The sequence below is a fragment of the Curcuma longa genome, unplaced genomic scaffold (genome assembly GCF_044706935.1).
Source record: "Curcuma longa cultivar G26 ecotype Majalengka, Jawa Barat unplaced genomic scaffold, ITB_CL_G26_1.1 utg134316_np1212_261454_RagTag, whole genome shotgun sequence".
Lineage (NCBI taxonomy): Eukaryota > Viridiplantae > Streptophyta > Magnoliopsida > Zingiberales > Zingiberaceae > Curcuma > Curcuma longa.
In genome coordinates, this window is record NW_027435597.1 from 78,852 (window position 1) to 105,544 (window position 26,693).

The 26,693-nt window shown below is 38.3% G+C and overlaps 6 protein-coding genes across 6 annotated transcripts; 2 read left to right on the forward strand and 4 right to left on the reverse strand.

Moving 5' to 3' along the window:
* Positions 1-1,817: 1,817 nt before the first annotated feature.
* LOC141819651 (exocyst complex component EXO70B1-like) lies at positions 1,818-4,164 on the forward strand. Its single transcript, XM_074706895.1, has one exon. The coding sequence runs from the start codon at positions 1,959-1,961 to the stop codon at positions 4,017-4,019; it is 2,061 nt and encodes a 686-aa protein (XP_074562996.1). The 5' UTR covers positions 1,818-1,958; the 3' UTR covers positions 4,020-4,164.
* A 3,614-nt stretch (positions 4,165-7,778) lies between these two features.
* LOC141819681 (chlorophyll a-b binding protein 7, chloroplastic-like) lies at positions 7,779-9,130 on the forward strand. The gene is made up of 3 exons (XM_074706935.1): positions 7,779-8,059; positions 8,157-8,671; positions 8,909-9,130. The coding sequence occupies exons 1-3, from the start codon at positions 7,822-7,824 to the stop codon at positions 8,924-8,926; spliced, it is 771 nt and encodes a 256-aa protein (XP_074563036.1). The 5' UTR covers positions 7,779-7,821; the 3' UTR covers positions 8,927-9,130.
* Positions 9,131-9,746: 616 nt separating this feature from the next.
* LOC141819682 (uncharacterized) lies at positions 9,747-10,491 on the reverse strand. Its single transcript, XM_074706936.1, has one exon. It carries the CDS (start codon positions 10,478-10,480, stop codon positions 10,178-10,180), a length of 303 nt encoding a protein of 100 aa, XP_074563037.1. The 5' UTR covers positions 10,481-10,491; the 3' UTR covers positions 9,747-10,177.
* A 5,051-nt stretch (positions 10,492-15,542) lies between these two features.
* Positions 15,543-16,613, reverse strand: LOC141819668 (arabinogalactan O-methyltransferase 1-like). Its single transcript, XM_074706916.1, has one exon. It carries the CDS (start codon positions 16,545-16,547, stop codon positions 15,675-15,677), a length of 873 nt encoding a protein of 290 aa, XP_074563017.1. The 5' UTR covers positions 16,548-16,613; the 3' UTR covers positions 15,543-15,674.
* A 3,402-nt stretch (positions 16,614-20,015) lies between these two features.
* Positions 20,016-21,168, reverse strand: LOC141819677 (arabinogalactan O-methyltransferase 1-like). The gene has a single exon (XM_074706931.1). The coding sequence runs from the start codon at positions 21,007-21,009 to the stop codon at positions 20,134-20,136; it is 876 nt and encodes a 291-aa protein (XP_074563032.1). The 5' UTR covers positions 21,010-21,168; the 3' UTR covers positions 20,016-20,133.
* Positions 21,169-25,548: 4,380 nt separating this feature from the next.
* Positions 25,549-26,668, reverse strand: LOC141819680 (uncharacterized). Its single transcript, XM_074706934.1, has one exon. It carries the CDS (start codon positions 26,666-26,668, stop codon positions 25,817-25,819), a length of 852 nt encoding a protein of 283 aa, XP_074563035.1. The 3' UTR covers positions 25,549-25,816.
* Positions 26,669-26,693: the final 25 nt, after the last annotated feature.

The window sequence follows — 26,693 nt, forward strand, 5'->3', positions numbered from 1 at the left end:
ATGAAAATTTTAAAAGTGCAATGCGAATTATAATTTTGTAAAATATAACATTTTTATAAATTTATAATTTATCATAAAAAATATGATAATTTTGGTAAGAATTAGCCATCAAAATTACTGTATAATTGTTGCTTTAAAAACACAATGAACTTCAATGACTTTTTAAAGTGTATTTATCATATTCAAAATTTGACTCAAATGGTCAAATAACGGTTTTTTAAAGTAACCAAATAATTTAAAATTGATAATTGATAATGTAGCAACTTTGGTCAAAATCATTTCAAGGTTTTGGTATGTCTATTAAATCGGTTGGATAATTAGTTTATTGTTTTTTTTAAAGTAAACAGATAATAAAATTTGGTAGATTTAGAAGCATTTAGAATACTTTGGGTGTCCTTTTGAAATTTAAATAGAAAGGTATCCCTTTGATTTGTGACATATTTATGAACTAATATTGCAAATTGATTTGTAGATTATAAATTAGCATGTGATTTTCAACTAACTTAGGTGACAATGACAATAATGATGGTGAAAATGATGTAGAGGATGATGAAAACTCCTCCTTTCTTGTTGATTGAGCCATAAATGCAATACTTTTACCCTACTTTCTTTGACATTTTGGTCTGATTCCTCATATAGCTCCATATGACAACAATTTCTCCAACCGAATTGACTTGAAGTCCCTTGATACCTCGTAAGCATTCACAATTGATGTAAAAAAACAAGTATGGGAAACACCTATAATGTGAACTTAACTAAGCCTTGATTGCTTACTTCCTCTCCAAGTGCAATTAAGTCATTATGGATGACTTAATGGATTTTCTTGAATTTTACACGTATTTGATCGATCGTCTTTCCATCTTTCATGGTGAAGTTTTACAATTGACAATGAGTAGATTCCCCTTGATGATCTTGGTTCTCGTTATGCAATTTAATTATCTTTTCTTATAATTCTTTTGGATTCTAAAACCCATAACTTTGTTCATTTTTTTCCTATTGATAAACTAAAGTATGTTAGTAACTTTTAAAATAGAAATTCTTGCAAAAATGCAAAGAGAATACATTTGTTAGTTCTTGCATGGGTTGCATGTGTGAATTTGGTCTATTGTGTTAAGTTGTACACACAATGGAAATAATAAGAATAAAAATATAAACACCTTTGTATGAGCCATCCTAGAATACACCTTTGTATCAAGCCCTTGGCACCTTACGCACACTAAGCTCTCCAAGTTTACTTTATGTGTTTGCCCTTATTCATCTTTCGAGTCCACCTCGAACTAAGCTTTCGAACCATCAAACTAGCAATCAACCAACAAGCTCTACAATCTCAAGTGAGTTATTCCAAATCACTACACTCTAATCACTACAATTGGCAAATCTAGAATTCAACTATATTAAGTTAAGGAAACAAGTAATCAAATATTTATTATATATATTTTTTATAAATTATACCAGAAATACATTTAAAAATTAGCTTATATTTGGAACTGAGAAATAAAGTTGGAAATTAAAGGTAAGTATTTTAATTTGATAAAATGAACTAATTAATGGCTTCAACTTTAATTAGCCAGAAAAAAAAACATGAAAGCTTGGATTCTATGCGACTATTCGGTGGGAACTTGTGCTGGTCCCACCATTTATGCGACTGCCACTCCCACTGCTGCCTTTTGGTTATTTTCAATCAATGGGGGTGTAAATTGGAAATTTGCGTAATTTATAAAGAAGTCCATTAAATAATAGTAATTACAGAAGTAGTCAGGATAAAGAATAAGATAGCATACAAGCCCCTTGTCTTCTTTCCTCAAGGAGCCATTCCCCCGATTCCCATCGACATCCCCACGCGACTACTCCGCTCTCCCTGTTTTCTCCTCCTTCTCGGAACCCTAAACCGGGCGTCATCCCTCCGGTCATCGGCCCAAATCCCAGAGCACCGCCGCTCCTCGATCTCCGTTTAAGCGATGGCGGCTGCTGCTGCTGCGGCGGCGGCGAAGGGCGACGGCCAGGAGAAGGTGATCGCCGCGGCGAAGCACATCGTCAGCAGCCTCGGCACCTCCAAGAGCGCCACCGAGGACATGATCCGCATCCTCTCCGGCTTTGACAATCGCCTCTCCACCATCAACGACCTCTTCCCCCCTTCCTCTGTCGCGGACGCTGCAGATGCCGACGACGGAGACGCCCAAGTGGATGGTGTAGATGATTCGGAGGCCGAGCTCCGACTCGAGGCCGCCCAGAAGGTCGTCCTCCGCTGGGACGCCTCCGATTCCCTTTTGTGGGAGTCTTCCCCCGAGAGCGCCGAGGAGTACCTCGCTGCTGTCAGTGATCTCATATTCTTAGCGGGGTACGGTGCCTCTCCAGCCGTCTGCATTGCGGACGACCTCGTCACTCGTGCGGAGGTCGCGCTTCAGATATCAATGTCTCGCCTTGAAGAGGAGTTCCGCCATCTGATGGTCCGGAATGCCGTTCCTTTGGACTCCAACGATTTGTGCTCCTCCATTCGCTGTCTCTCTCTCTCGTTTGCATCTGACGGCGGTGAGCCTATAGATGACTTTGAGAGCTCCGTCGATGATGAAAACCAGCAGCAGCAACAACAACAGGCGGTACCAGAACAACTGGAAGGTAGTCCTGAGGATAGATCCGGGAGCAGTCTTGTGGATGATCGGTGCTTAGATCTGATCCATCCCGAAGTTATTACTGACCTCAAGATGATCGCGGAGCATATGATCTTGGCCAAGTATGACCGTGAGCTCCATCAGGTGTACTGCACTGTGCGACGGGATATTCTGGATGAGTGCCTCTCTATTCTTGGTATTGATAGGATAAGCATTGAAGAAGTACAGAGAATTGAGTGGCGGATGCTGGATGACAAGATGAAGAAGTGGATTCAGGCCCTGAAAATCGTAGTTCGAATTCTGCTCTGGGGAGAGAGGCGGCTCTGTGATCAGATTCTTGCTGCCTCAGAGGAGCTTAAGGAGGAATGCTTCATGGAGACGGTTAAAGGGTCGGTCATGCAGCTGCTCAACTTTGGCGATGCCATTACAATATGCCAGCGGTCTGCTGAAAAACTCTTTCGTATGCTGGATATGTATGATGCCCTTGCTGATGTTTTACCAGATCTTCAGGCCTTGTTTGCTGGAGACCCAAAGGACCTTATATGTGAAGCAGTAGAGGGGATTCTCAAAAGATTAGGCAACTCTGTAAAAAGAACTCTCATGGAATTTGGAAATGCAATCCAGAGGGAACCATCTCGGAGGCCAACGCAAGGAGGCGAGATCCATCCCATGGCACGTTATGTGATGAACTATGTGAGATTACTGGCGGATTACATGGATACACTAAATCTTCTTTTAGATGATGAAGTGATTGGCGGTGATCAGGGCAATGCTGAATCTTACAATAGTAGGATTTCTGATGGAGAGAATTTGGAGAGTATGACTCCGTTAGGTCATCATATACTTGTGATAATTTCATATTTAGAATTTAACCTGGATGAAAAATCTAAAATATATGAAGATGGAGCAATGAGGTATATATTTTTGATGAACAATATAAATTACATTGTCAATAAAATCAAGGATTCAGATCTTGGGAAGCTTGTGGGAGACCACTGGATAAGAAAGCATCGCAGCCAAATTCGGCAGTATGCCAGAACCTACCTTAGAACTTCCTGGATCAAAGTGTTATCATGTTTGAAAGATGATGGATTTGGGAGTGGTAGCTCCAGCAGTGTCTCAAAGGTCACTCTGAAGGACAAATTCAAAAACTTCAACTTGGCATTTGAAGAAATCTATAGGGTTCAGACAACTTGGAAGGTTCCAGATCCTCAACTCCGAGAAGAATTGAGAATTTTAGTATCAGAGGCGGTCATCCCAGCATATCGCTCATTTATGGGAAGGTTTGGTAGTCAATTAGGTGGAAGACATGCAACAAAACACTTGAAGTATACACCGGATGATTTGGAGAGCAATCTTTCAGATCTGTTTGAAGGTTTGCCTGGATTTGCTCCAAGAAAAAAAACTTAGCTCATGAAAGCGGCAAATATGATCTAAGTTTCATCTAGGGTCTCTTTATGAATGGTTCAGACTTCAGATATTGCACTGATTGTAAGCTTGACAATGACCCTTTCTAGTCATTTTATTGGTCACGCATAGTGTTAGTTTTTATATATATTATACATAAGTCATCTATAAGTGTGAATTTTTATAGTAGTTTTAGGGTTTTAATCCAGCAATTGAATCCCATATTTTGTTGTATTGATTTCTTATTTATTTATCTATTATTGCTATGCAATGTCTTTCCTTTAGCATGTTTTAACCATCCATTAATATTTACTCATGCCAGTTCTTATCGGCTGCAACAACATACATTGTATCTAAACTTACAATAATGCCATCACATTGCTTCATGGCCAATCCTCTAAGATCAGAATGGCTGTGGGCTACCTGAATCCCTTAGTATGAGATCATGGATAATTTTTCTCCAGGGTAATTGTTAGGCAGTTTTACATATCATCAAATAGATGTGATTTGCATGCTTATTTCTTTTAGTTGGTAACAGTGTAGTCTATTAGTAACAATTCACAAAGGCCATACAATAGAAATTTGTCCATCATCAATTTTTTTTTGTTGACTGTCTAGTTCTTTGGCAACTTGTTTGGAGTTCAAATATTTTTTGTGATCAAAATCAGGGTCTGATCCAGGTAATATTCCTTCATTGTCTGAATAACTTATTGAAGGATTGGAATGAGCATCATTTTTTTGATGAATCATTCGTGTGTATCTAAAGCCTCGGACATGATCAGTGTCATAAATTCGACCCAGAGTTTTCAAAATCAATCATTCCTGAACTGGATCTGCCAGATGATCCAATTTTGTCTGATTTGTCAGGCGTGAACTGATATCCAACAGAGAGATGCCCAATTTGACCATCATTCATTGGAAACTTGTTTGAACTTGTGAGAGTTTCAATATAATTCACTTGAAATTGGTAGTTCGAGTGGTAGAAGAGGTTTAGGGTTTAGGTTTCCCAGTGAACTTGAATGGATGCTGCTTTTGTTGGTTTTGGGATTTTGTGGCAGCATGTTTGATCTTCTTATAATAAGGAATCAGATCGGTTTTGTTTCTCTTCATGGTTTCCTAGAATGAAAAACATTCCTCTCGTACAGTTGAAAATTAAGTTGAAGAGTAATCTTCGTTTCCGCTTGTGAAATAGATTTAAGAAAGGCATTCCTCTCTTTCAGATGAAAGGTTGAGATGAGAGTAGCCTTCACTTTCATTTCTGAAATCTATTTAACAGACCTGTTTCTTTGAACCCTGTGTATTATATTTCCCACCAAGCTTGACTTGACCTATCTCAATTATGAACCCTATGTGTATTATATTTCCCACCAAGCTTGACTCGACCTATCTCAATTATGAATATTCAGAACACATCTAAATCAAATACAAATGGTCTCAGTTTGAAACTAAAACCTGGATTACAACTAATTAGGGCTGATCTCTAACTCTATCCAAACTTAATGATTGTCTGTTTATTTATCTGTTTCATACTCAACTTCATCTTTTATGTCTGATTTCTGCTATCAGTTTGCTCTTTTTTGTTGTAACAATCTTGGAAGTCATTAGATCTGTTTTACCCATTTGAATTGTGTTCTATCACTTTCATTTGACTAAGTGCAATTTGAAGTGCCTTTTCTTCCCACAATAATAAAATTATATAGATTTACAAGATCATACATATTCTTCCAAGCCAATTATGTCCAGCTATTAATTTATTTCTTGAATGCTCAGAGTTAATACTTTTTTTTTATAAATGTATTGGTGCGACTGAGACCTGATGACTCAGTGGTCACGGATTCAAATCTAGGAAATAATCTCTTATAATATAGGATAAGATTGTACATAATATAGATCCTTCTCTGAAATTTCATAAATTTCGTATTAATGACAGTTTTGTGCATGGAACTGCCTTTATTGCTGCTGTTGAGAATGTATGATAGAATATCTAATATCTCACTCGCTGTCACGCACATGTAAGCCTTTCTTTCCTTTTCTCAATGACATGTACTCGCATCATATATTTCATTGAAAGGGAGGCTACAAAATTAAACTTTTTCTAACAATATTATTATATGACATAATCTTCTTGAAGCGTGGACAAGTAGAGGATTATATGGATGGATGCATGTATAAAGAAATAAAAATAAAATTAACTATTTTTTTCATCATAAAGGAGTTTTTTTTAATCTGTTGCAAAATGTGGACAACTTTGAAGCATTGTTTGTAAATCAAATATTATTATTGACAAAAATTCAATTAGTCATGATCATATAAAATATATTGCAATTAAATATTATTTTATTAGAGAATCAATTAAAATGGAGAAATCCAATTGGAGTATTGTAAAATTCAAGAACAATTTGTTAATATTTTGATTAAGATTTGGAATGATTAAGATACTAAAAAGAATAATAATTCTCAAGAACATTGATATTATCCAATTCAAGAATAAATATATCAACAAATATGAAGAAGATCAAGAAGATTGATATCATCCAAGATAATTATAGTCAATGTTGGGTATTCTCAAGAATGTTGAAACTATCAAATGTAATTAAAATAATCAATGATGACTTTTATGATATGATTTATGTAGTTCTCAACTTAGTCATAAGGACTTGATATATATACATGATTTGTAACTCTCATTTCAATATTCAAGAGCTTCATTTCTCCATCAACATTTTCTTCTATTTTCTCCTTATTATTCTTTTACATAATTCTCCAACACTTCTTCTCCAACACTTCGCGGCCATAGCTAGTGGCCCTACTTTGGGACCATAGTGACCGCTTTGGATCATACCGACTCCTCCTTTGCTTGACCAACCCTAAATTGAACTTTTTTTTAAAGTCCCCAAGACGTAGAGCAGTTGGTTCCCATAAGACAAATTTACTTTCTGGACACGGATTAAATTCGTAGGATTGACAGCCGTGGAATGCCCTCCCTCATAGGGGCATATTGCATATCTAATTTACATATCTATATTTTGTTGTAGGACCGATGATACTAAACCGTATGGGATGAGCAAAATCTGCTTTTACTTAATTCCTTAATCGAACCTTTTTTTTTGAGTCACCTACAGAAGTAGTTTTGTATAAATTAACTCTAAGTGAACTCACAAATCAATCTCAGCCAACCTAAAGAATCTTGAGCCCAATTCCTTACTGTGAGCTCTTCCAAGTTTCTTCCTCCGGCTCGATCCTACACATTTGTGATGTTTCTTTTCTGAATCAATTTAAGTAAGCCTTATTTGATCTACTAATAAAGTGATCGACTTAGCCATCTCGATCTTATCAAACTAACTAGTTGTGAAATCCATTTATCTAGTTTTTTAATATCATAATGAAAAGGTGAGTTGGTATTCCAAGTTAATCTTCTATTTCTAAGTAATTCTTATTTGGCCTTTTTAAATGCATTTTTTTTCTCTAGATGATCAAATAATGTGTTGTTACTTGGCTAAAAGAGAGCTTTCACATAAAGGAAGGGTACCCTAGCTCCCTCTATGTGAGTTATGTTCCATGGATTAATAGTCTAAGCAAATCTTATTCCTGATCCAGATTTAGATTTGATATCTATCCATGTCAGCTGAGACACAAGGATTTAGAGCCACGACTTAGATTTCCTATGCCACGTGGCGAGACGCAATACCATCAAGAATCTATCATCCTATCTTCTCCAAGATAAGCCCACTCCTTCCTTCCATTCCTTAGCTTTATACACCATCTTCCTCCTCCGCTCACTCACAATCGCCCACCACCACCAGAGATGGCTTCACTCTGTGCCTCCTCCTCCGCTCTCGCAGCCGCCGCCGGAGCTTCCTTCCTCACAGGAAGGAGATTAAGGCAGGGAGGAAGTCGGCCGGCTTTGCAAACCCCCCGCCGGGCTTTCTCCGTCTCCGCCGTCGCTGCGCCGGACAGACCCATCTGGTTCCCCGGAAGCACTCCTCCTCCATGGCTCGACGGCAGCCTTCCCGGAGACTTCGGTTTCGATCCCCTCGGCCTCGGTAACCGATTATATATATATCGCTTTCAGTTTTGCTTCTTGAATCGGCCGGCGACTTGAGACGATCGGAACGTGACGTGAGATGATGATGAGTGCAGGGTCGGATCCGGAGAGCCTGCGGTGGAACCAGCAGGCGGAGCTGGTGCACTGCCGGTGGGCGATGCTGGGCGCCGCCGGCATCTTCATCCCCGAGTTCCTCACCAAGATCGGCATCCTGAACACGCCGTCGTGGTACGAGGCGGGGAAGCTGGAGTACTTCACCGACACCACCACCCTGTTCGTGATCGAGCTCATCCTGATCGGTTGGGCGGAGGGGCGGCGGTGGGCCGACATCATCAAGCCCGGGTGCGTCAACACCGACCCCGTCTTCCCCAACAACAAGCTCACCGGCACCGACGTCGGCTACCCCGGAGGCCTCTGGTTCGACCCCCTCGGCTGGGGCACCGGCTCCCCGGAGAGCATCAAGGAGCTGCGCACCAAGGAGATCAAGAACGGCCGCCTCGCCATGTTGGCCGTCATGGGCGCCTGGTTCCAGGCCGTCTACACCGGCACCGGACCCATCGACAACCTCTTCTCCCACCTCGCCGATCCCGGCCATAATACCGTTTTTGCTGTAAGTATCTTTCTTAATTTCTCTTTGAAATTAAGATCAACACAAACAAATTAAGGAATCAATATAAAGAATTAAGGAGAGAAAAGTAAAAAGTGTTTGATCTAGAAAATATTATCTAGAAATATATAATCATATATAAAGAATATGATAGGTAATCTTAGCATTTATAGAAATATATATATAATCGTAAAGAATATTTATGTCCATTGACGATCGATCGATTTGGATTTTGTTCAGGCCTTCACTCCAAAGTGAGGAAGGAGCTCGAAGAAGAAGATGATATATCCATGGAGGATGCTGTGGATCAATTTGGAAGCTGTGTGATTGCCCATGCTTGAGTATGTAATTAATTAGGGTGGAGGAGCTGAATTAATTGTCTATTTGCTTTGGATGCCATGTTATTGTAACTTAATTTACAAACATTTTTTAAACTTTAAATTTTTCTTCTTCTTTTGATCATGTTTTAAGAATGTTAGGAAGGTTAATTAATACAAGAGATAAGACCAATAAATAAAAAGAAAAGAAAAGGTTTAATGCAAGAGAAATAAAAAGATATATAATGATAATATTTGAGAGAGAGTATAGGTGTAATTGTAATTAGATGCATGAGAAGTGGAAAGGAAGTAAGGTAGAATTTGTGGTGACTAATGAATTATATATGTGTTTAAAAGAATATTGAATCTTAAAGGTTTTAGAAAGATCATTTATTTTTTTACTAAAAGGTTTTAGTAAAACTTTGGGATTCTATTATTGTACCTCACCTTAAATTCCATAAGGAGTGCTCTTGCGGGATGCGATTCAACCCGAGCAAATTGATTGATTACCGATCGAATCTAGGAATTTAGGATTCCTAGCTCAACTAGAATTAGCTCTCTTAGTAAGGATGTTTAATTTGATCCAAGGCATAGTTGTTGTTGATAAATTTATTGAAGTAAGCAAGGCTTGAATCTCGACAAAATCGAGATAATGCTCCTGTCGTTGTAATCAACTCAATTTTTAACTTCTCTGTGGAGATTGCTGAGACCGACTGATGAGACCGTTTGACATATTTCATTTTTTACTGAAAGAAGGATGCTTAATTTGAGCTAAATTTATGATGGATAATGCCAAAAATATAAAAGTTCAACATTTAAAACAGCATAAAAGCTAAGCATTTATTTGGGATTCCTCACAAAACAACATTTTGAATTGCCTACTTGAATTGATGATGTTCTTCCGGTCCAAGTCAAAAGTTGCAGGCCCTTCGTTGACTGTCTTCATTCGATACAGTCTACAAGCCTTCAAGAATTCAAAGAATTGAAACTTCCAGGGGAGAAAGAAGAGAACGTACGGCATGCATCGACTGAGTTAAATTTACATTAATTAAATCCTACTGTTGAATTCTTTAATCAGCGAGAACAAGTAAAAGGAATTGAAGTTCCAAAATTATGGGCGTCGCCGGCGGCCGCGCGCCGCCAGACGGTACCGGTTATCTGTCAGTATATATATATATGCTTCTTGCATACTTCAGGGCGCGCGCCCGGTCCGCATGGGAACTCGAACGGGCAGCGGCCGCGCCGTCCCAGACCCGCCGCAGCTCCTGCACGCCATCTTCCCCGAGCCGGCGCAGGACCGGCACCCGGAGTCGTCCCCGTCGGACCACCGCGAGCACAGGCACGCCACGCGGCCGGTGCCGTTGCACGTCTCGCACCGCGGCCAGTACCCGCTGCCGCCGGCCATCGGCCGCCATCCCTCCATCGCCGACTTCGCCACAGCCGCGCCGGCGAGGACCCCCAGCCCGGTGGCCAGCTGCGAAATGAGCACCTCCATCTCCGCTTCAGAAGTTGATCGTGAACTGCCTGAACGGCAATTGGGAAGGATATTTATAGGGAGGAGAAGGCGGAAGCGAAGCGCGAATGGGTCTCCGTGACCCGATCAACGATCGGCTCCGATTCGGCGGCTGACGGATTGGACGGTCCAGATAGCTCGATCCGCGCTGACTGAGCAATTCCGCCATGTGTTTGCGCGTGTTTCCGTATCCTTACAATTTTTATTTATTATTCAGCATCGCCGTTGAACTTAGGGAACTTAAATTTTAATGATTATATTTTATGAGCATGTCGAACATAAACCATTTACAACGTGGGAATGTTTTTTTTTTAATTCAGATATATAGTTCGAACTAATTAATTCAGTGATAGTCATAGATCTCTCAATATAATTTTTTCACATTTTTATTTATCTCTTAGTCATAGTCTAACATGTGCTATTGAGTAAATTGATATAGTAGATTTGAATTGTCATCAAAATTTATTATAAAAAAGTATAAGAGAAAGAAAGTGATATAAATTAAATTATAAAATTTTGAAAATGGCTATTCTGATATAGTAATTTTGTTCTAGATTGTTATACATACGACTCTCTAATCTAAACTGTTAGCTCTAAATTTAACAACCAAATTAAGCAACATGGATGGATGGCCTTTGCTGCTACTCCCCCACTCTCACTCTCTTTTCATGAGATATGCCTTCGTTTGACAAGGTTATGATACCTACCACAAGACCTTGCTTCTTGAGCTAGAAGATGATTCAAGTAGGTTATATATGGTTCACTGGATGATGGATAAATTTAAAATGAGTTAAAATTGACAAGGCACTTGGCATGAAATCCAATAGGAACTTGGCACATATATGTAGGTGCTTGGCAAATAAAAGCCTAGTTCTAATAAATCATGCCAATGTTAGAAAAGAAAGTTTATGCATGTCAAAGAAGATTAGATGTTCTAGAGTAGAGTAGGATGGAAGTTCTAACTATAGAATTGTGTAAAAATATTAGAGGGGTGATTCTATATTTCAAGGACAATTTAACAAAAATTAAAAACTTTAAAAAAAAAAATATTTTGAAATTAAATACAAGTTGATTTTCGATGTTAATTTAAACAAGGATTTAATGTGGTTTGAAAATCCAAAGTCCCTAGCACTTCATGACCCTGGATAAAGCATCATTATATTTTTCCTTTCTAAAATCCTTTGTCTACAGTTCGAAAGCTTTTTGGCTTTAAAGCAAGTTACAAATGGAGAGTAGACTGCAATAAATCAACAAATCAAGCAATTTAATTTAAATATGACAGCTGCTTTAAAAAATAACAATATAAAAATACAAGTCTGTTAGAAAATTTTGAGCTCTTCGCTACCTGTAGATGACTGCTATCTGAGTGTAATGGGTGAGAATTGATTATTTCTAATTGGCTTAATTTATTTTTTGGTTAAGCAAAAAAAAAAGCCTCTATTTATAGGTGTTGATATAAATTGGTTAACCAACTTGTCCATTCTAAACTGAGAGATTTAATTCAATCATTATCTATATTGACGTCATTATATCTGACTTTAGTCCATTAATTTTGATATTCTAGTAAACCAACTCTTCAGTTCAACTACTTTCGCATCTTATGATGAGAGAAGGTTGACCGTCCGTGATTAATTAATAAAGGGAAAGCTAATTAGGAAAAAAAAAAAAGTAAAATAGTAAAATATTTATATTTATTTGAAAGGGATAAAAGATTTATTAAATGTTATATGTTATCTTATTGAAAAAAAAAAGAAGGAATGAATATTAAATATATAAAATTATAAAAATATCCTGTGCTTCTTAAAAAAGATAACGTATATAGATGACGGATGAAAATTATAAAATTTTATCAATATTGCAGGTAAAAGTTGGGATATAGAAGGTCTTAAAATAGACAACGCATGTTCTTTAGATAAATCCATATCATTGATGGAGGAGAAGAAGAAGATTAAGATTATCTGTCTTTGTCCTCTTGAATCTTGTCCTCGAAAAGATTTATGAAGGGAGCCGACGTCGACGTCAACGCCATAGAATGTGAGCGATTGGACGTTGGATGGTGACGACGTGCATTGTTTGAGGAATAATGGTACAAAGACGAGATATTTAAATAAATAAGTTAATTTGAGAATTAATATTTTAAATAAGAGATAAAATTGAAATAAAATATTTTTGAGTTCTCTTCCCCTTTTCTTACATCCCAAATCAAAGTATAAAAAATTCTAACGATTCATAGGCATGGAAGAATAAAATTTACCCTTCTCTTTCCTTTTCTTCCTTAACTCACTCCATCTCAAAATCTCAAATAAGGATTAAAATTATTCTTCACTTTATTTACCTTTCTTTCTTTTTTTCCTCACCTCCTCCCAAACAAAACAGTAGTCGATTAAAGTAGCTGTCACATACGCCGGTTCATCTAGATCGATTATTGACTGTGTAATCTAATAGACTACATTACACATTCTGGTCGACTATGTAGATAAGTTTCATTGTTGAAGACTTTATCTCTTTGCCATGCTAACTGCTGATTGAGTAAATGGTTGACTAAATTGTCACTTTGGTCGACCAACTTAGATAACTTCTAATCCTTGATCTTAAATGGTTGACTAAATTGTCACGTCAATTACTAATCAAGCAAGTGGTTGACAAAGTCTGCATATGTGGTCGGCTAATTTTGTACGACTTTATTATGTGATTGACAATTTGACACCGTCTAGTTGATCAACTTTGAATAAATTACAATTTTTTTTATTGAAAAACCTATTGATAGGCACATTAGTCGAGCACTTAGCTAATTTGATCGAAAACTCAAGATAAACTTGGGTTCTCATTTTTTTTTTGACCTTTTCTATTTATTGTTTTCGATGTGTTTGACTAAGTTATGTATATCTGGTCCATCAATTTCTATATTTTTTAAATATTAACATATAAATATAAATATGAAATAGTTAGAATAAAATAATTAAGCATAAATAATAGAAAGATAAAAATTCTATCACGATTATGGCAAGTCAAATCCGATGGAATAATTATTTATAGCTTAGTTGACTGTAGTCAACTATCTATTTAATTTGACTTTGAAATTCTTATTGATTTCTTGATCAACTCAAGGGCTTTTAGGTCACCCTCGTCCCAAAGATAAGAATTCCTCCTTCACAGCTTTCTTTACCATAAGGTCTTTTAAAAAAAAAACGTTTTACTTGTTTGATAGTTAGTCATCTTCAACACATCAAGATTTCTTACTTATATAGTACTCAATCATCCTTAACCTACTGAGACTTCTTCATTTTTTTCAAATGTTAAATCCTTAGACATCCTAGCAAGCACCTTTAATAACTATGAGTTTGATTACTTAATATCTACTTGCACCAACATTAACAAGTCATGGTTGGTATAATGAAAGTCTTAACAGGTCATCAGAGTACTATTAGATGTTAGGCATGTGATGAAAGTTCAAGTAGGTTATGAAGTATCATATGCTTGACATGTGAAGTCCAACAAGTCATAGAAAACTGAATGCTTAGCAGTTAGAAGTTTTGATGGATCAAGCTAAACTTAAAACCAAGTAAATAGAACTCCTAATAGATAGAGAATAATTAGTTACTGGACAATGGATAAAGTCTTAAAGAAATGATCTCTAAGCAATGGAAGTCTCGGAGATAAGAAATCTTTAAAAATAAAAAGTCATGATATATTGGTTACCAACAAGGATGAAATCTTGTTGAGTTAAGACCAACTAGTACTAGCTCCAAAGACACGAAGTCTCTTAGCATTATGAGATTTCAACTTAGAGTTGTTGGAATCAAAGTATCAGCGGATTGATAAAGAAATTCAATTGTTTCATGTACTAAAAATTCCAAAATTGTATGCTGGGGGACTTGTGGTTTGGATCAATTGACTTACGTGAAATTTAGTTGGAATTGAGCAATCGACTAGGTAATTGGCTCAAACATGATTGCTACTGTATAGATGAATTCTATGTAGGTCAGCAATCAGTCAAAATGAAAATTAATCGATTGATGTTGGAATGAGTCAACTAAGCAATCGAGACATATAAGGTATTATTTTAGAGAATAATCCATTGATTAATCAATTGAAGTGAGACCAGTCATGATATGGTGAAATCAATTTACTACTAATGCCAAAATAAGAATTCACGAAAAAAATGGTTGACGAATAATGCCGCAATAATATTCGAAATCTTTGTGTACAAAGCAATCAATTGAAGCATAGACCAATTGATTGGTCAGAGGCAAATAGTCGATGATAAGGAACAATCGACTGGTCAAAGGCAAAGATCGTTGATTGATAGTAAAAGATGCTTCAAGGAGTTGTTTTAGCACCAATTCTTATAACGTTGTTGGCTGTTTCCGAAGATAGTGCTTGTCGATTCTAAAAAGAGTGTTGTTGCCTGCTTAGATCATTCTAGAGCAATCCAAAGACAAGAAAGCAAACAAAGAAAGACTTTATTTGTGTTGTTGATGTAGTTGATAGGTTTTAAAGAGGCTTGAAAAAGTTGTGTGAATAAGAAAGTTAAAGGTAATTTTGAAGAATGATCCACCTAACAAATCATAGATCTTGTAGTAGAAATTCGGAGTACTGAATCAACCATAGCGCGTAAATGGTTGTAGCATTGTTTATAAGTGTAGAAGGTGTGGGCGTCATGGAGCTACACATCGTGCATGGACCAAACAAACATGATTCTGTAGCGTGATGTTGTCGGAGTTAGTAAAGAAGTTAAAAACTAGCGGGAGATGAAGTGGAGCTCATCGGAGGAGAGGTGACGGTGCTAGTGCATGGAGGTTCGACAAGAGATCAACCTCCTCCATGGTCCCAAAGGAGACCAGGTTCCACAAGAGATCAACCTTCTTCATGGTCCCAAAGGATGCCAATTTGGCCTTTTTGTAGAACTCCTAGATGGATGGACGATTGGTAAAGATTGAAATAAGCATATTTTTTCACTTTTAACTTCAACAATTTTCTACAAGAATTAAATATTAAGCTAAAGGAGGAAAGTTTTGTTTTAATTTTTTCTGCATGAGGATAATTCATAAAATTATGGAAAATGGATAATCTCATAGCTGCAGCACAGGTGGGTGGTCACATTCCTCGTAAACCGATCGATTCAATAAAAACCTAGAAAATATAAAGAAATAAGTAAAGAAAGCAGTAAGGAAGATCAGCAGAAGTTGCTTCCGGAGGTGGTCTGGTTGGGGTTCACCGGAGGGATCACGAAGTGCCACAGCCGGCCGGTGGCGCCTACTCGGTTCTTCTGGCACAAGAACTCCAAGGCGAAGGCCTTCTCCACCTTCCGGTCGACGTCATGGAGGAACACGTCGGTCTGCCCCTCCCCCCTTCGTCCCCGCCCCATCACCACCGCGGAGTAGATCGCCGCCATCCTCCCCGGCGCCGACGGGAAGTACCCCTTCGGCGCGTCAATCATCACCACATCCCACTCCTTCTCGTAGACTTCATCCGGAAGTCCCACCAGCGCCAGCGGGCACCCGCCGTTGCGCCGGAGCCCTGCGATGCCGTCCGCTCGCCCCGGCCGGCACTCCTCCTCCGCTCGGTAGCCCTTCAGCAGCTTGTCCGCCTCGTCGAGCCGGGTCCGGTACTTGACGTAGTGCGCCCGCAGAGAAGGAGAACCCTTGAGCACCAGGTCGTACCACTCCTTGTCCTCCTCCAGGAACAGGGTGGTGCCGCCGGCGTTGAGCGCGGACCACATCCGGGAGTCGCGGCCGAGGCCGAAGACCAAGAAGTTGCAGGGGGCGCGGCGGCGGAGCACGTCGAAGGTGAGCTGGATCTCCGCCCGCGACTGCTGCGGCACCTCCGTCGTGGTCGCGTAGTGGAGCAAAGCCTGCGCCAGCTCACCCCGCACGTCGACGCCGGCGGGCAAGGGCCGCGAGAAGAGAGGGGAGAAGGAGCAGAGGAGGCCGCGATCGGAGCCGCGGAGGAAGTTGCAGAGCAGGAAGGTGCTGGCGAAGAAGGCGCCAGAGGCGGCCGCCAGGAGCAAGGCCTTCCTCGGCGTCGGCATCGCCTTCATCATCTTCATTCACCCTAAAAGATCTAATTCCTCTTTCCTTTGTTACTAACTCTTTACTTACCCTCTCCGTCTCCAAATGTGGGTGGCGGCATGATCTATAGGCGACAACAGCAGCCTTTAAATGGACAATATTACCCTCCATCGAACGAAGGTAGCCGGCCCGGCCCATAAAACGACGAGGGCAACAGTGGAAGAGGAGGGTATTCAGTGTGCCATAGCCCATAGATTCTACTATTTTTATCGACAAGTGGGCTCAGAACACGTGGATGGTCAGGAAACAGGGATGGGATGTTCCTGTTGGTCGCATAAATACAAGTGTAGTTTATTTACCCTAGAAAAAAAAAATCTTCGAGCAAATTTTTTTTAAGTATATCAAATTTGATCTTTCAATCACAGTAAGCGTCGAGAGAAAAAAAAAACAAAAGTGTGGGACCGCTGATGGAATCGTTGGGTGGCGGATTCCTCCATGAAGAGAGAAAAAAAAATAATACTGCAATCAAAGACATAGAAGTATTTAAATTCATGATTGAATTGATTATCTTGATGAAATCAAGATAATGCTCTTTTTATAATGGTAAGTTGCAGTTCTTGAGTTGCCCCGGGGACGAGACTAATTATATATAACTGCTGGGTAATGAATTCCTAATTTTTATTGAAATAGAAGTATTAAGTTTTATCTGATTAATATTAGAGATAGGTATAAATTCGAAATATAACTTTTCCACATTTAAAAATTAACTTTGAGAGAGGTTGCTAGGATTTAAGTAAAAGAATCATTTTATATATCTCGATCTATATTTAGAAATGATAATTTTTTTTCGAATCTAATATAATATTTGATATGATTCGAATGCAGGAAAATATGAAAAGATTTTTTAAATTCAATTAAATAATTAAATAATCATGTATGTAAATTTTTAGATTCGGGTATAGAAATAGATCTGATAAAATTCTATCCATATCTGACCCTATCATTTCACTGACGACTAACTAAGGAAAGAAAAAAAATAAATTTGATCTTTCCTTTTTCTTCTCGACTTTTCTCTCATAGCCTATATATATTTATTTATTTTTATTGAATTATATTTTTTTTAGATACGATGTTAATTCTATTATGTTTTTGTTGAATAATGATAATTAGATGGAACAAGAAAAATTATTAATAAAGAGAATATATAATTCTCTAATGGATATAAGAATGAGGATAAATATAGGATCCTCTAAAAAGTATGAGGATGAGAATAAAAATTGCAAACTTGACGTGTGCATTTACCTCAACATAAGCTAAGTCATGAGATATATACTTGCTCGACAATCATTTTGCTAGAAACCCCCTTGCTCATGCAATATTCCTTTTGGGCATCTATCTATCTATCACGCTCGTGGTCAGCCTTGACCTTTTGAGCATATATCTTCTAGTATCCACAAGTCTTCCACATACTTTTGTTCTTTGATCCATCTGAATTGGACTTCTTTGCTCGCCAAGCGTATCGTAGATCGACTTCTAGCATTAGTCAAGCTCCTCTTGGAATTTTCTAAGCCAAGGAGGCAATAGTAAACCTTACCCTACTTGTACGTTTTCAATTGATAATTAAGATCTAATTTGTCATACCTACTTGCATTTCTCCAACGTGCACCTGTAGTTTTTTTAAAATCAAATTTCCACACCTATACATCTGAGAAACATATTAATGTAACATAAATTCAGCTAAATTTAAACCATTTGTCAACCATATCAACGCAACCAAACCTAATCAAGCATGACCACTTGGGGTATGAATGTGTTGGTATAATCGAAATTAAATAGATCAAGATTGATATTAGACACTTAACAGATAAAAATTTTAATAAGAAATTGACATATGAAAATATTCAAGTGAGTCAAAGTTGATTAAACATTGGTAGATGCAAATACAATAGGGAATTGATAAGTGAAAGTCTCGATAGAACAAGTTTGAGTAGATGTTAGGTATGTGAAAGAAGTACTAATAGATCAAGGAAGATTAGATATTTAGTATGGGAAGGAAGTACTAATAAATCAAGGAAGATTAGATATTAATTAGGCATGTGATAGAAGTTTTAACATGTCAAGGAGGATTGATGTTTAACATGTGGAGGAAATCTTGCTACATCAAGGAAGATTATATGTTAGACATGTCATGGAAGTTCTAATAAGTTAAGGAGAACAAATATTAGATACGTGGAGAAAGTCCTAACAAGTTATGAAAAATTAGATATAGGCAAATAGAGGAAGTCTAGGTAAGTCATAGAGAATCAAATATTTGGCATGTAAAAGAAGTCCAGTCAAATCATAAAGAACTAAATGTCGTACACAGTTAAAAGTCCTAATGAGTCAAAGTTGATTTAAAGCTGAATAAGTAAAAATCCTAATAGATTGAAATTGATTGGATGTTTAACAATGAATGAAGTTTCAAAGGTTTAGAGTCTTTAGACATGGGAAGTTGTAGTAGGTAGAAGTCAATTGGATACTAAGCAAAAGTGAAATTCTGATACGTTGAACTCAACTTATACTAAGTAAACGAGGAAGTTCCAAAGACATAAAATTTCTTGACACAAATGAGTTTTAGTATAGAGTTATTGGAATTAGAGTATTGGTTGACTGATAAAGTAATCAATTAATGAAATAGTCAAGTTGACTGACAAATGTCTAACCCATTTAATCAATTTGGACTTTACTCTTGCATTACACCTACAATGTACCTATCAACTTCACTTCTCTTACACCTGCATCAAAACATTGATTTGATTACTTAGTGATTACTTACGCCAACATTAACAAGTCATGTTGATGTTGGAGAAGGAAGTCTAAGCTAAGTAGATCAAAAAGGACAAGATGTTTGAAAATGATGAAACTCTTAGTAGGTCATAGAGTATTAGATGTTAGACATATGATGAAAGTCCAATTATGAAATACTATATGCTTGACATGTGAAATCCAACAAGTCATGGAGGACTGAATGCTTGACAGTTAAAACTCCTGATGAGTCAAGCAAAATTTAAAACTAAACAAGTGGAAATCCTAATAGATCGAAGATATTAGTTACTAAATAATGGATAAAGTCCTATAAATGATGAGGTAGAAAATGATTTGTAGACATTGAAAGTCGGAGTCTTTAAATATGAAAAGTCATGGTAAATAAAGTCTCTTAGCATTATTAGATTTCAACTTAAAGTTGTTGGAATTAAAATATCAAATCAATTGATGAAGAAATTTAGTTGACTCATATTAAAAATCTCAAAGTTATATGTTTGGGGATTTATGATTTGAATGAATTAATTGATATGAAATTTAGTTAGAATTGAGCAATTGACTAGGCAATCAATTGATTTGATATGGGCATCAATTGACTAGGTATAAATGGATTCTATTTAGGTAAGCAGTAGTCCGAAATGGAAATCAATTGATTGATATGGAAATGAATCCACTGAGCTTTCTTTTCATTTGTGTAAGTATTTCTTTATTTGTGTTGTTGATATAATTGATAGGTTTGTAAGAGCTTTAATATTTTCGAAAATATAATTTCTATATTTTCGAAAATATACAGAAATCAAGAAAAGAAAGCAGTAATGAAGATCAGCAGAAGTTACTTCCGGAGGTGGTCTGGTTGGGGTTCACCGGAGGGATACGGAAGTTCCACATCCGGCCGGCGGCGCCTACTCGGTTCTTCTGGCACAAGAACTCCAAGGTGAAGGCCTTCTCCACCTTCCGGTCGACGTTATGGAGGAACACGTCGGTCTGCCCCTCCCCCCTTCGTCCCCGCCCCATCACCGCCGCGGAGTAGATCGCCGCCATCCTCCCGGGCGCCGACGGGAAGTACCCCTTCGGTGCGTCAATCATCACTACATCCCACTCCTTCTCGTAGACTTCCTCCGGAAGCCCCACCAGCGCCAGCGGGCACCCACCGTTGCTCCGGAGCCCTGCGACGCCGTCCGCCCGCCCCGGCCGACACTCCGCCTCCGCTCGGTAGCCCTTCAGAAGCCTGTCCGCCTCGTCGAGTCGGGTCCGGTACTTGACGTAGTGCGCCCGCAGAGAAGGGGAGCCCTTGAGCACCAGCTCGTACCACTCCCTGTTATCCTCCAGGAACAGGGTGGTGCCGCCAGCGTTGAGCGCGGACCACATCCGGGAGTCGTGGCCGAGGCCGAAGACCAAGAAGTTGCAGGGGGCGCGGCGGCGGAGCACGTCGAAGGTAAGCTGGATCTCCGCCCGCGACTGCTGCGGCACCTTCGGCGTGGTGGCATAATGGAGCAAAGCCTGGGCCAGCTCACCCTGCACGTCGACGGCGCCGCCGGGGAAGGACCGCGAGAAGAGAGGGGAGAACGAGCAGGGGAGCCCGGGGTCGACGCTGCGGAGGAAGTTGCAGAGCAGTAAGGTGCCTCCGAAGAGGACGGCAGCGGCCGCCGCCAGGAGCAAGGCCTTCTGCGGCGTCGGCTTCGCCCTCATCATCTTCATTCACCGTACAAAGATCTAATTCCGCTTTCCTTTGTCACTCACTCTGATCATGTCTCCAACTGCGTCATGGCTGACCACAGCAGCCTTTCAACGGACAATATTACCCTCCATCGAATGTCTAAGCCAATAAAATATCAAGGGCAATGGTGGAAGAGGGCATTAAGTTGGCCATAGATAATAGATTACTATTTTTTATAGCCAATAAAATCTGGAGGACAATAAGAGCATCTGCAATGCTCTTTGTTAATAACACATAAAAAAATATAAAAAAATCTGTGGGACCCACCTCTGCCCTATTAACGCGTTCATACCTTTGAACGCGTTCAAACTTTTGTTCTTCTATCTCTCCTCCACGTCCACACTCCCTCCTCCACATCATATGGAGAGAGGTTAAAGAAAAAGTTATTAACACTCTTTGAACGTGACGTTGTAGATGCCCTAATAAGGGATGAAGTGGGTCATAGGCCATTGAAACTTTTTATAACGATAGGTTTCTAGTGACTCACAATGTGTTTCCCTTGATGATTATCTCATTTAAGATTTATTAATCGATTGATCTTATCTAATTCTAGAGACCATGACCATCTCCTTTAATTCTTGACCCAACCTGCATCGATCGACTGATTAAAAAGAAACACAATATGCAAAACTTTGAGTTGGTTGCTTGATTGACTTAGCTACATAGGCAATCAATTCAATGTCTAAATAGAAACAATCTCAAAGTAAGTTTCTTAGTTGACTCAGCCATCAATCGATTGAAAAACTCCTTCACTCGATCGAATGACTCCTTCAGTCTATTAGTATGTTGACGATAACTATTTAATGATCGAGTTTCTTAGATTGAAAGTTACTCTCACCCAAGTACATTTGCTCTCAACCCTCAACTCACCAACAATTATCGTTAGCTATGAGATCTTCTCTTCTCTTGTTAAGTTTCTCATCCCTCAAATATACCAAACCCTCAACTCCCTACTCGTGCCATATGCCTTGCTCTGTTTATGTAGCGTGTGTCCAACACATTTACCAAACTATTTGTTCTTTGGATACATAAGCCCCCAACTCTTTTCTCATTTTTCTACTCCACTTGTGTACTCAGCTTCCTAAGCATAGCTTCCTTTGATATTTCTCCTCCTACAGTCCCTTGAATGTCTCATATCACCTTTCTCTAATCATCCACGAATCTTGAGCCAGTGGGTACTATCAACTTTGACCAAGCAAGTCTTCTTCATGTGTGTATACCTAAGTCTATGTACGCTTAAACATAAAAATCAAATACAAACATAAGACTTAATTTAAATCCTTTATCCAAACATTCAAAATTTATGGTCGCACCAGCCCATTTGAGGGTCAAAAGTTCCAACCGGTTCAATAGCTCAAACTAGATCAAGTAGGACTTAAAGGAAAGTCAAGCTCGGAGAGCTTGAACACTTTGAAGGATAGAAGGTTTATCGAGAAGGCTCGAAAGCGAGGAGTAATATTGTCTACATCAAGAGTTGAAGCATGTGAGATGAGAGATTACGAGTGAATGTTTTTTTTTTTTTGAATTTTTGGTTAGATTTTTTTTCTACTTAGGTATGTACTCAACTAAGAAACCACTATTATGGGTCGAAGTTAGGAATAGGCTCAAAGGCAAGCAAATTCAATTTCTTGAAGGATATATTTAATTAACTTAATAGTCTAGTTGATCAAGTAACAGAATATAAAATTTTCTCATGAATATAAATATTATGTTTTGGTTTAAGTTGACTGAAATTTCCTAATTTGACTTAGTCAAGTGATTGAAGTTGAGTCAACCAAAATAGTGTAAGTTGACACAAGACATTGATGAAAGATCAAGTCACATAGTTATATAAATCCATTTGAATTGATTGATTGAGGGCTGGAATCAACTGTTGACCAGGATTTGTCAACTGAAATCCATGTTAAGTCAACTAATGTTATTTGGACTGAATTAATGATGAATTAAGAGTTGAGTCAATTAGATTAATTTTGAATTAAATATATATAGAAGAAATAGTCATTATATTATAGATGAGCTTTCGAGATTAATTGACTGAGGGACAAGCTAGTTGAGTTGGTTGAAGTCTTGCAAAAATAACAAAAAGAGAGAGAAGCCATCTCGAAGAACAACAATCACATGCTTTAAATCTTTGTTCTATACTTTATTTTTGTATCGATCGAGAGAGTTTTTCTTCCAAAATGGTTCATTCTTTTATTTTCCTACCTTTTTAATTTTCTCCATTAATGAGAAAAGAAATAAGAAGTAGAAAGAGATACTTTTTCATTACAGGGAATTCTCATGGAGTGTCTTACATTGCAGGATAATCTTCTGTATGAAATCGTAATCTTCTTTCTGATCACTGATTCATATAATCATAGACGAAAGGATCCATACGCCATTCGTGCCATAGGATAATATTAAGGAGCTAGCTAGAAGCTCATAGGGTATCCGACCGCTAATAAATATACGATAGACTATACGACTCGAGGTGGCCATCTAATTTGATAGGATAAGGAGGGTTGTATCGCTTTCTATGAATGAGGATGAACATGAGGCAGCTCAGTTGTCACCTTCCTCTTTGCTGTACCTTGCTTGGACTCATAAGCATTCGCATGTGCATGTTTTTGTTGCCTTTCATCCCACTCTTTCGTAGCCTAGCTATCGAAGAGTCTTGCCATGTTAATTTAGCAAACGAACGAATAAGTTTGATAGATAAGGGAGAAAATTGTGAGATTGGATTTAAGTAATTCATCACATTATTTTATTAAAAAAATATACTAATTACCAAGTAGATGAATAATTAATTTTGTACCAATAACAAATAGTGGCTAAAATCAATAATATATAGAAAATTTGGCCTCCTTTATAAATTTTATTATAATTGTCTCTCTCTTTCACTAAAATAGCATTCCATTTAAAATGGCATCATTTCCTTTTGTATCAATTTAATTTTTTTTTTGTAAAAATAGTGATTTTATTGGTAATTTTACATTGTCACTTGAGCAGTGAAAAATAATGATGTTGTATTTTTTTAAAAATAATAATAATTTTTTAATAATTAAAATAGCAGTACATGGTCAAGTAAAGTTGGTTACGATGAACAGAGTTATAAAAGTGGACAAGAGTTCGAATCTCGGTGAAGTTCGACTAGTCGAGACAATGCCCTTCTCCGTCGTGACTAACTGCAGATTCTCAATTTACCTCCTTATAGATGGTCGTGGAGATTGATCATGTGGGTGAGGTGACGAATTTCACCTTTTACAGAAGTACTTATAGGAAATAAAATCACATTTTTTTTCTTTTTTATTTTTAACTACGGACTAATTGATTTTTTTTCCTTTTTCTTCTTTTTATAAGAATAAAATATCATGAGTTTAAATTAGTTTTGAAAAATTTATCAAAAACTTGTTGGTTATGATAGGACAAACTTGTTAAAATGGCATAAAGTTGGTTAGTCAAATTTTGATGAAGTCAAGATAATGCCCTTTCTGTAGGGCTAATTGCAACTTTTTAATTTATCTTTTTATAAATGATCATAAAAGTTAATCATGTGATGCTAGTGAGTGAAATGATCACTTAACTGAGAACTTGCAATCACGGTTGTGAAAATTTCTTTTCATAGTATTAGAGTTTTTACCCCAAAGGAAAAGAATATTTTAAAAAATAAATATTTCTTTTAATAAATAAAAAACTAATGGGTTTTTTTAGTAGTTTTTTTAAATTGGATATGTTATATAAGTAAATTGCATCATTTTCATAATTTGTCTGTCAGCAATAACTTCCACTCAGTGAAAAAAATGAAACAAAACAAAATAGCTATTTCTAATATTCATATTTAAAGATTAAAATAAATAAGGAATAATATTATAGAATATGTAATAGGGTAAAAAAAAAGCTATCATTATAATTTAAGAATCATATATTTGTGCAAATGGATAATTTTATTTTATTTTTGCAACTTAATAATACAAATATAAATTAATTGATTTCATTTATTGGCCATCAAATTCATACATTTAATCATTTTTATTTTTTTAAAAAGTTATTCAATGTTCTAGTTGTAACTAATACACAGTACAGACATAGAGACTCTTCCTCCTCCTAATTCTTTGAATAAATTCAAAATACAATTTATATATAATTAAAAAAATAGTCATCCCTATTAAGATTTAAATTCTGATATTTTTATTTAATTTTTAAAAATATTTTACCACTATACTACACCATTGCACTTATAGTAATTCCCCGAAAATCTATATGTCCTTCTTTTTTTTCTTCTAATTTTGATTCTTTTTAAATTTTATAAAATCATTAAACACTTTTTAGCGATCTGTCAACTAAATCCAGTTAGATCGATGGTCATCACTTGACATTATGAATGCACATGCATAGAAAAATACTTATAAATTACGCTTAAAATATTAAATAATTTCAACAAAAAAAAAGTTCGGAGATAAGTAATATTTTTAGCCCAAAATATTTGAAAACTAAACTTAAATAATATCCGGTTAACTAATTAATGGTCATTAAATACGTACTTTTACAAAAGTACCTATCAGAATTCAGGAATTAAATAGCTAAAGTACAGGGCCTCCTCATCAAACTTATACAAAACTAATCTTCAAGAAGACCAATCTATGCACTTGTTGCAATTTCAAATATTAATTTACAAAACAAAAAGACTAAATGTGCTTAACGGCACTTAATAGCACATTAAACGAAATTTAAGATTGTTTTTCCGAAAAAAGCCATAAAGAAGTGCCATTTGCGAAAAAACCATCTTAAATTTGGTTATTATTTACGTAATTAGTGCACCTTCTTGGAGAAGAGAGTCATGAGGCTAAAAAGGCCTCTGCCGGTGCGCTCACTCGCGGTCACCCCATCCTTATCGTCACCCCTACAGCTCCGCTGCCCACCGCGGTACCCGATGCTCGCGTTCATCACCCGTGCGGCGGCGCCCGCGTTCGCCTTCCTGCCACCGGCGGTGACCTTATCTCTCTCCCTGTGCTCCGGCCGCCGGATCTGCCAAACCGGGCTGGCTCGGCCCACCATGACGCCTCCGGGCCGCCCCGGGCTCGCTGCCCACCTCCTTGCGCCCGGCGCTGCCGAGCCGTGGTGGTGCTTCGACGACTCCCCCCGGGAGTTGCTCCTCGAGCAGGGGGCGCTGCTCACCCTGCGGCCGGAGGCCGAAGCCGACGGCCGGGCGGCGCTGCCGGCGGATCGGCTCCGCGAGAAGGGCCAGATGTTGATATTAAGCTCGGCGACGGCGACGGCGCCCCCGTCTCCGCCCTTCCGATCCTTGCGCCGCTCCTTCTCCTCGGCCGGCTTCTTCTCCCCGACACGGAAAATGTCCTTCCACCGCTTCGACCCAGTGGTCGGGGAGCAGGAGATGGAGGCCGTGAGCTCGGCGGCGGGAGGCGGCCGAGGAGCTGGGGAGGCCGGATCCGGCTCAGGCTTCGATTTGGGACGGCCAGGCGGGGCGTCGGTTTCGGCGTCGAGGTGAGGGCGAAGGGAGAGGTGGTGGAGAGGGAGGAGAACCCCGTCGGCGAAGAGCTCGTCAGCAGTGAGGAGCGGAGGCGGCGGGTCGAATACCGCCCAGAACTGAAACTCCGGCGAGGAGGCGGAGGCGCTGCTGATCCGCCTCGGGCTTCCTTCCATGTGGCTTGGAAGAGACGATTAATGG

Bases quoted from the DNA above. Each gene is read 5' to 3' on its own strand.
- LOC141819651 (XM_074706895.1), top strand. From the start codon at position 1,959: ATGGCGGCTGCTGCTGCTGCGGCGGCGGCGAAGGGCGACGGCCAGGAG.
- LOC141819681 (XM_074706935.1), top strand. From the start codon at position 7,822: ATGGCTTCACTCTGTGCCTCCTCCTCCGCTCTCGCAGCCGCCGCCGGA. The intron at 8,060-8,156 runs GTAACCGATTAT...TGATGAGTGCAG, and splicing joins TTTCGATCCCCTCGGCCTCG to GGTCGGATCCGGAGAGCCTG.
- LOC141819682 (XM_074706936.1), bottom strand. From the start codon at position 10,480: ATGGAGGTGCTCATTTCGCAGCTGGCCACCGGGCTGGGGGTCCTCGCC.
- LOC141819668 (XM_074706916.1), bottom strand. From the start codon at position 16,547: ATGAAGATGATGAAGGCGATGCCGACGCCGAGGAAGGCCTTGCTCCTG.
- LOC141819677 (XM_074706931.1), bottom strand. From the start codon at position 21,009: ATGAAGATGATGAGGGCGAAGCCGACGCCGCAGAAGGCCTTGCTCCTG.
- LOC141819680 (XM_074706934.1), bottom strand. From the start codon at position 26,668: ATGGAAGGAAGCCCGAGGCGGATCAGCAGCGCCTCCGCCTCCTCGCCG.